The sequence below is a fragment of the Staurois parvus genome, unplaced genomic scaffold (assembly GCF_062004578.1).
Source record: "Staurois parvus isolate SC_StPar_1 unplaced genomic scaffold, SC_StPar_1.0 ptg000795l, whole genome shotgun sequence".
Lineage (NCBI taxonomy): Eukaryota > Metazoa > Chordata > Amphibia > Anura > Ranidae > Staurois > Staurois parvus.
In genome coordinates, this window is record NW_028318591.1 from 702,136 (window position 1) to 712,051 (window position 9,916).

General features: G+C 44.8%; 1 protein-coding gene across 2 annotated transcripts in view; it reads left to right on the top strand.

The window, feature by feature from the left end:
* The window catches only part of TEX55 (testis expressed 55), a 136,357-nt gene extending 128,461 nt beyond the window's left edge, over window positions 1-7,896 (top strand). For both annotated transcript variants that reach the window (XM_089654738.1, XM_089654737.1), the window contains one exon: window positions 7,719-7,896. In XM_089654738.1, the coding sequence (XP_089510864.1) occupies window positions 7,719-7,754 (36 nt within the window). In that variant the 3' untranslated portion in view covers window positions 7,755-7,896. The remainder of the gene's footprint in view (window positions 1-7,718) is intronic.
* The last annotated feature ends 2,020 nt before the right edge of the window (window positions 7,897-9,916 follow it).

Genomic DNA, 9,916 nt, shown 5'->3' on the forward strand with positions numbered 1-9,916 from the left:
GGTTTGCTCAGCGCTGTACATTATAGTGGGGGACAGAACATGAGACAATACAGTAACAAAACAATATACGAGGGGTTCAAGGGCCCTGCTCTTTCGAGCTTACAATTTAGAAGGGAGGGGATAGTGGTACAGGAGGAAGTGGCTGTGGGGGATGGAGTGGTAGGAGGAGTGGAGGAGATCGGCTCTTAAGTGAGGGTGGGGTAGGCTTCCCTGAAGAGATTGGTTTTCAGGGTGCGCCTAAAGGAGAGGAGAGTGGATGATAGTCTGATGGATTGGGGTAGTGAGTTCCAGAGGATGGGGGAAGTCCTGGAGAAGTCCTGCAGTCTGGCGTGGGAGGAGGAGACCTGTGGGACATTATACATTATAGTGGGAGACAATACAGTAACAATACAGTTCAATACAACAGGGAATTGAGGGCCCTGCTCCTTGGAGCTTACAATCTAGGAGGGAGGGGTGAGTGGTACTGTCAAGAGAACCAGAGAGCACACAGAGACAGATTGCACGGAACCCAACGTGCTTTTATTGGGGAGGTTTTTGGGGCACAGACAACAGTTCCTTTAGTCCACAGATCCACACCAGACACAGCAACCCAGTACAGTTCTCTGGAAGGCAATATAGAACAACAGGGGGATTGTAATCCACAGGGTTAAGTCCACACAGGAGGCTCCAGGCAGGGATGGGTTAAGTCCACACAGGAGGTTCCAGGCAGGGATGGGTTAAGTCCACACAGGAGGCTCCAGGCAGGGATGGGTTAAGTCCAGGCAGGTACTCACGGAGAACAAGGGGTTAAGTCCAGGCAGGTACTCACGGAGAACAAGGGGTTAAGTCCAGGCAGGTACTCACGGAGAACAAGGGGTTAAGTCCAGGCAGGGGATAGATCCAGGCAGGTTCAAGGGGACAGCAGAAGTTCCCTCCACAGTGCAGGGATTCCAGGCAGCACAGACAGTCCAGGAGATGAGGAGGAGGACGGGGGATTTTCGGAGGAGAGAAGCTGGCACTCAGCGCAGCCTTCCCTCACACACACAACCAGGACAACACACAGGGGGGGTTTCCTTGCTCTCTCTTAAGTATAGAGCTGGTAACCGGATACTTCCTGTCGGGTTACCATGGCAATAGGCCCTGTCTCCAGACCTGTCCAGGGGCTCAGGAATTTGTGCTTGAGGGGGAAGGGAGGAGATGGCCTATTTATGGATTCCTTCAGCAGGAGGTCAGACTGCAAGCCAGGGGGGGTGAGGGGCTGCTAAGGGCTGCCTGTGTCAGGAACAAGGAGGACTAGAAGTCCCAGCATGGGAGGATGGGGAAGAAAGGACCAGCTTTGTGACAGGTACAATAGGTAAAACTGTGGGGGATGGAGTGGTTGGAAGAGTAGAGGATTCCAGTATTAGCAGAGGGCGGGATAGGCTTCCCCGAAGAGATAGGTTTTCAATGATCGCCTACAGGAAAGTAGAGTAGGTAATAGTCTGATAGATTGGGGTAGGGACTTCCAGAGGATGGGTGACGCCCTGGAGAAGTCTTGGAGACGAGCATGGGAGGAGGAGATAAGGGAGCTAGAGAGCAGGAGGTCTTGCGAGGAGCGGAGAGTACGGTTTGAGTGATATTTAGAGATAAGATCGGGTATGTAAATTGGGGCAGTGTTGTGGATGGCTTTGTATGTCATAGTTAGTGTTTTGAATTTTCCTTTTTTGAAGCATATATCAACATTTAAAATATAGGTTTACGTGGACTGCAGTCAGGGTAATTTTGTGCCTCCGGCCTTAGCAGCTACATATTTCTAATGGAACCCATACTATTCCTGTTGTGTTCTATTCCTATGCGCCTCCCATGGATCTGTAATGTAAAATCTACATGTCGTATGATGGTATAATGAGAAATAACAGCAAGCGGGTTTTTTTTTTGTAGGTTAGCTCTATGTTAAGTGCAACAAACAGATACCAGATCCTAAATGACGGCGGGGAAAACTACCACTATATCCAGGGGGAAAATATCGCATATAAAGAGACTTTCCGCTAATGCTCGGCTTTCTAGGGATTAGGGCAGCGACTGGCAGGAACTAATAAGTGCTGCTTATTAACTTCGCAGAGATATTGTACAGCATTACCAGATCATTTTAATTAACATTGGGAGCGCACAATCTGTAAGTAATGTTTCGGGATGGAAATCTCATTAAGCGGCTCGTCTGCTGTGTTATGGCAGAGCTTAAAGTGCGTCATGTCCCGGAGAAAACAAACACAGGAGCCGGTTATAGAACATAAAGGTTCTTGTCACATTTTACAACCCTTTAATTATGCATTAAAATGAATACAGCTGGGTACCTGAAATCGATTTAACATTGAATTAAAGCACTGGAGTAAAGCTGGCAATAAATAGGAAAAATTCTGGTTGGTCAGTTCGACAAGCTTCATGGATTAGCTGGGTGTTTTAGAGCCATCCTACTGGAGCAACTCCACCCAAAATGGATATATTGAATGGAACATTGTTTGGTTCCCCGTTAGGTCAGCATGGAAGGCATGCCTAACCCCCAGGGTGGCTGTTAAAAGCCATGCTGGGGGTTAGGCATGCCTGGCTGTTAAAAGCTTAGCATTTCAGCCAAGCTGCATTTGTCACCAACTTTAGAGAATTCTCCATTTATGAGGGCTGTACCAAATGTAATTGTCAGGACCCAGGTCTGAACCTGCGACCTCTGCTAGGGCTGGCGATGTCTCTTCATGCTGAGCCACCTGGGATGCTCAACAGCTTCCTGGACAATTCCGTGAATGATTTTGTCTTGAACCCTGTTTTTCAGGATCTTTGAACTCTTTGCTCCTCCCATTAACTTTCTGATTTAAGCCATGCCTCTACACTTTCTGCTTGACAGATCATTGCACTGTCTGTAGCCTTAGTGTTCTCTCTCCTAGTGCAATCCGTATCTTCGCTACCAGTCATTACCGACCAGGGGCGGACTGACCATTTGGAAACTCGGGCACTGCCCGAGGGCCCGGTGTCAGTAGGGGTCCCCATGAGATGCCCCTGGTACCTTTTTGGAGTTTGGGCAAGGACACAGGGGCCCCATGATCCCCTATTGCCCGGGGCCCCATGAGTTGTCAGTCTGCCCCTGTTACCGACCTTTGGTTTGTACCTCAATTACACTTCTGCTTGGTCCCAACCAGGGGCGGACTGACCATTTGGAAACTTGAGCACTGCCCAAGGGCCCAGGGTCGGTAGGGGGCCCCATGAGATGCCCCTGGTACCTTTTTCATAGGCTTTTTGGAGTTTTTTATATGTAGAGAACCAATAAACCCCAGAGTGCCGGTCAAAGCTTCATCAAAATCACCTGGTGATTCCAACCTCGCTGGGTGCTGGCTTTCTAAGGGCCTGTCTCAATTTTGAAAACAAATAGATAGAAGTGCACACCGGAGAGCTACTCAATTCTCTGTGTTATCATAAAGGCTTCAGCTTTTCCTTCTCCCAAGCCACATCCTCTAGCACATTTCACCCGGTCATGGTCTAAGCAGGGGCGGACTGACCATTTGGAAACTCGGGCACTACCCGAGGGCCCGGGGTCAGTAGGGGGCCCTATGAGATGCCCGTGTTACCTTTTTCATAGTCTTCTTTGAGTTTGGGCAAGGACACAGGGGCCCCATGATCCCCTATTGCCCGGGGGCCCCATGAGTTGTCAGTCCGCCCCTGTTCCCAATCTGTAACCACTTGTTACTGACCTTTTGGCTTGTTTACTGACTGCTTCTGTTTGATCCCTACCTGCCATATTTTCTACTGATTGTAAACTAAAGAAAATGCAGCGCTAAGGAAAGAAAATTATATAATTATAAAGTCCAAATTAAAATCTTGAAAAGTCCTCAAATTGTTATAAAACAAAAATATAGGAGACTGGTCTTGACCGTATACACCAACACCATACACCCGGAAAAGATGGCCCCTTACCAGACACTTTGACAGTATACACTGGTTAGTATGCGCAGCGTGATTGTCAAGGTCCTACCTTTTCCCTGAGGTTATGTTACTCCATGTGCTGGCGTCCATCTTGGATTCTGCTGTGCATGGTGGGAATCCTTTTATGCCTTCAGGTCTCTGAGGTCCACCCCCCAGAGGGGCGTGGCTGATGACATATAAGCCTGTGGCCCGCACATGCTCTTTGCACTTGTGTCTTGTGTCTTTGTGTCGCTATTACTCTGTTCTGACTCTCGTGACTCTCTTGGTATCTGATTTGGCTTGTGACTTGACTATTCTTTGTATTCTCCTTTGATCTGACCCTCTGTTGCTGAACCCGGCTCGTGACCTGTGATTCTCGTCTGCTGTCCTGTATTGTTTTGTCCTGTTGTTGTTGACCCCGGCCTGTCTGACTACTCTTTTGTCTCTTCCACCAGCTACACGCCATTGGCGGCGGCCATTACCGCAGCTGAGGTGTCTCGGGGGCCGCGACCTGGTTCCTGGCTGCGTCAAGTCCATCCCCACCATCAGGGGCCCTGGTGAAGGGCAGCCTGGGACTTAGACTCCGCGCCCTGAGGGACTTTGGTCTGTGGGTGGTGGTTGTCGTCAGCCAGTGCGTTACATTGTTAGGCCTGCCTGTCCGTTCCTCGGCTCCTGCCCTGACAGTGATGAAGAGTAGATATGATGAATATTTTCAATGGATATCGTCTCCCAGATGGAATAATGGCTCCGTGATGGAGAATCTTCAAAAGTACCGGTCAGTAAGAACCATATAATAGGGTGATACACAAAGGAAATCCTCTAGCACATATAAAATGAGCTTCCCACTTTAAGATTTGTTATACTTCCAAGAATCTCCTATCCATTATATGTATGAGGGTATGCTGGCATCCAGTGAAGGGCACCTGCATATTACAGAGACTCAATGGTCCTCCTGGTCCACCTGGTACACTCTTGAACAGAGTGTAGTCAGGAATTGCCACCCACCAGAGAAATAAATCTTGAGAGCCTCCCTGGTGGGTGGCAAATCCTGACTACACTGTTCAAGAGTGTACCAGGTGGACCAGGAGGACCATTGAGTCTCTGCAATATGCAGGTGCCCTTCACTGAATGCCAGCATATGCTCATACGCATAATGGATGGGAGCTTCTTTGAACTATAACAAATCTTAAAGTGGAAAGCTCGTTTTATATGTGCAAGAGGATTTCCTTTGTGGATCACTTGTCGTTTTGAGTCCCTATTATATGGTGCTTACTGACCGATACTATTGAAGATTCTCCATCATGGAGCCATTATTCCATCCGGGAGACTATATCCATTGAAAATATTCATCATATCTACTCTTCATCACACTGCACATACTAACCGGTGTATACGGTCAAAGTGTCCGGTAAAGGGGCCATCTTTTCCAGGTGTATGGTGTTGGTGTATACGGTCAAGACCAGTCTCCTACATTTTTTGTTTTATGTTTTGAGGACTTTTCAAGACTTTAATTTGGACTTTATAATTATATAGTTTTCTTTCATTAGCGCTGCATTTTCTTTAGTTTACAATTTGTGATATTGCCTTTATTTGTCAGCTGCTTTTCGTTCATATTCATTTGTTTCATTTTTTATTATATTTAAGCGCAGTTATCTGTTTTTTTTTATTTGCTACTGAACTTCCTGGTGGGGCAATGCAGAGGACCATGACCTTGTACTAACACGTAGCAAAACCCATCTCTACCTTCAGGAGCTCTGGTGAATACTGAAGAGTGCTGAGACCCAGAACCTCGGGTGAGCCTGCATCATCCACCAGGGTGACCTGCTTGTTCACCTTTCCTGTTGGTTGGTGGGAGCCTTTCTACTGCTATAGCTACTGGTCTCCAATCCTGACCCCTGACCATGACATAAATGCAAAAGTGGATAAAACCTTATTAACTTACATAGTAGTAGTTCAAATTGCACATTTTCGTACGCTATGTCTTCTTTTATAGATACCTTTATTTTTTCATTTCAGATAAATAATGGATTCCAAGCAGAAGCAATGTGTTGTCATTAAGTTCTTGATTAAGGAGGGGTGCAGGCTGTCTGACATCCACAGAAAGCTACAGAATATTTACAGAGATGACTCCTTCAACAAGAGCTATGTCTTGTCATTGGTGACTTTTGTCAATAGTGTAATTTCCAGAAACATTCTGCTGTCCTCTGTGGATGTTTGACAGTTTGCACCCCTCCTTCATCAAGAAATCAATGACAGCACGTTGCTTCTGCTTGGAATTATTAATTACCTGCAATGAAAAAAAGAAGAAAAGTTACGTTAGTGGAAGAGTTATTCTACCAATGTGAAATTTCAACATAAGTTAATGAAAAGGTTATGACCTATTTTGAATTACATTTGTATTTCTATAGAGATTCCTCACTTGGACCAATGGCAACAGTAGCTCAGCTATTGAAAGAAAAGCCATACTTGTTCTTTCATAGCCACCCTAGGTGTGACGTGAGCAGGGGCGGACTGACCATTTGGAAACTCGGACGCTGCCCGAGGGCCCGGGGTCAGTAGGGGGCCCCATGAGATGCCCCTGGTACCTTTTTCATAGGCAAGGACACAGGGGCTCCATGATCCCCTATTGCCCGGGGGGCCCCATGAGTTGTCAGTCCGCCCCTGGGCGTGAGACCTTGCTAAGGGGTCCTAGACAATCATAAGAACTAATATTATTGAAGCTTGTATACTCAACTTTCAACAAGGAATTGGTTTGGGTGGCTTTGAAAGGACAGGTACATTTTTTATGCACCTGTTCCCCAACGGCCCTACTTCTGATTTTTTTTGGGCAGTGTATAATCTTCCTCTGTTCCTGGGACCATTATGCAGACCATATATGAGTCTGTACTATAAAGACTGCTAAAGAGATCTTGTTTACTTGAGGTTCCACATCCAAATGCTACCTAGCTGCTTGACTTACAATAGAAGATTCTGGTGTGTAATGGAAGAAGGTGTTTTGGAGCAGAGGTTTAGGGCTGACAGTTGAGGTCCAGTTCATCAGAGGATACTGAGGTACCAATGATGCAACTATATTTTCAATATAAGAATGAACACAAGGACAAAAATAGACAGAGCTGTTAATTCCTAGCCAGCAATTTACACTCACCGGCCACTTTATTAGGTACACCTGTACAATTGCTTGCTAAGACAAATTGCTAATCAGCCAATCACATGGCAGCAACTCAATGCATTTAGGCATCTAGACGTGGTGAGGATGACTTGCTGAACTTCGAATTGAGCATCAGAATGGGGAAGAAAGGGGATTTAATGGACTTTGAACATGGCATGGTTGTTGGTGCCAGACGGGCTGGTCTGAGGTTTTCAAAAACTGCTGATCTACTGGGATTTTCACGCACAACCATGTCTAGGATTTACAGAGAATGGTCCGAAAAAGAGAAAATATCCAGTGAGTGGCAGTTGTGTGGATAAAAATGTCTTGTTGATGTCAGAGGAGAATGGGCAGACTGGTTGCTGCAATATTCATATGGTAGGGTCAGAATTTGGCATAAACAACATGAAAGCATGGATCCATCCTGCCTTGTATCAATGGTTCAGGCTGGTGGTGTAATGGTGTGGGGGGATTTTCTTGGCACTAGCATGGTGTACCTAATAAAGTGGCCAGGGAGTGTATATTGCCAGCTTGGATAGTGTTCCCAGATTTCCAGGGTACTGATGCATACATGAGTGGATGCCAGGATGAAAGTGGAATGTCTTGATAGGCATATCTTTTAGGAGTTCCCTCTCTAACAAATTGTCCTTTTTTCTATCCATAGGTCCAGACCATGATAGTCAGCAAGAAGGAACAGTGAATACTCCTCATGGTGACTGCTACAAGGACACACCCCTGTCCCTCCCCTAAAGTACATGCTATTTTTTTGGAATTTATTGTCCATATTGTGAAATATGGCTGCAAATACAGAACAATTCAAATAAAATATTTTACATTCAAAATCTACTGTCTTGTAACCACTTCCTGGCAGTGCTCCAACAATTAGCTTGCTTGAAAAGCAAACCTGTCCTTTGTGGGAAAAAAGGGGTAAGTATACCACATTATCTATACACTTTATGGAAAACTAAAAATCTTTACAAAGTAATTTTGAATCATAAACTGAAACATAAAAAATAAATATATAACCTCCTCCACTTCAAACCCCTCAAAAAGTCATACTTTCTCCCTAGAAAGTGCAATAATCATATATTATAACCTTTTTGTGATACAATAATAATACAATTAAACCCTAAAGTGTCATATGTAATCACCAAAAACCCCAAAAAATTGTCCAAAAAGAAAAAAAGAAAGAAAAAATCCAACGAAAAGTCCAGTGTTCAAAAAAAGTCCCAGATTTCCAAACTTTATCATCCAATAGGAAGGATTGAATCCTATTCCATCCCGTAGTAACCTGTAATGGTGTGTATCCAATATTCTGTAGGCTGCGGCTTCAACTAACACTCTTCCCTTCAAGCCACCAGATACTGAGCTGCGGGAGTTATAATGATCGCTGAATATGCGATGATTCAATCTAAAATCTTGATTAACAGCATACAGGAGCCAAGGAAAGAATGCCGGCATCAGATGGATAACAAATGAGTGCAGCTGAGCAGGACCTGCAGCAGTGTGAACATCTAGCACAGCCAAGGATTGGCAGACAAGCTGGCGTGAGTATGGCTCTCCACCCCTTCAGTCTCCGCCCGTATCACCCACCTCCTGAACGACATATCAGGAAGCTGTCATTATAACTCCCGCAGCTCAGTATCTGGTGGCTTGAAGGGAAGAGTGTTAGTTGAAGCCGCAGCCTACAGAATATTGGATACACACCATTACAGGTTACTACGGGATGGAATAGGATTCAATCCTTCCTATTGGATGATAAAGTTTGGAAATCTGGGACTTTTTTTGAACACTGGACTTTTCGTTGGATTTTTTCTTTCTTTTTGGACAATTTTTTGGGGTTTTTGGTGATTACATATGACACTTTAGGGTTTAATTGTATTATTATTGTATCACAAAAAGGTTATAATATATAAACTGAAACATATTAATAAAAACAAATTCAAATTTCTAAACCACCTATTTACCGCTGTTGTACAGAACATAGCCAAATCTTGGAAAACCCATAACATCAGAATTTACAACGTAAAGGCTACGTTATCATCTTGAATTTTGAATAACTGGCTAAACTGATCGACAAAATGCACCTATATTAAAAAGTTTGGGAACCTCTGGCACTATGTCCTCCCAGGGTTTCAGTAGTTGTCTTTCAATGCTCTAATCTAATCAAATGATTGGTTAGTTCACCACCTTTCCTTTCCCCTAAATGAGCCTACCTACCTACCCCCCCCCCCAACCATCTTTGCTCTTACTTCTTACCAAAATGGCATATTTTGTACAGTGGAGAATATAATTATTTGATCCCCTGTAGATTTTGTAAGTTTTGCCCACTTACAAAGAAATGAGGGGTTTATAATTTTTATCATAGGTGTATTTTAAATGTTAGAGACAGAATATCAACCAAAAATACAGGAAAAAAAGCACATGATACAAATGTTATAAACTGGGTTGCAGTTCAGTGAGTAAAATAAGTATTTGATCCCCAAGCAAACATGACTTCGTACTTGGTGGAGAAACCCTTGTTGGCAAACACAGAGGTAAGACGTTTCTTGTAGTTGGTTACCAGGTTTGCGCACATCTCAGGAGGGATTTTGGTCCTCTCTTCTTTACAAATCGTCTCTAAATCCTTAAGGTTTTATGGCTGTCACTTGGCAACTTGAAGTTTCAGCTTCCTCCATACATTTTCTATAGGGTTAAGGTCTGGAGACTGGCTAGGCCCCTCCATGGCCTGGAAGTGCTTCTTCTTCTGCCACTCCTTTGTTGCCTTGTCGGCCGGGGCGGACTGACAACTCATGGGGCCCCCCCGGGCAATAGGGGATCATGGGGCCCCTGTGTCCTTGCCCAAACTCAAAAAAGCCTATG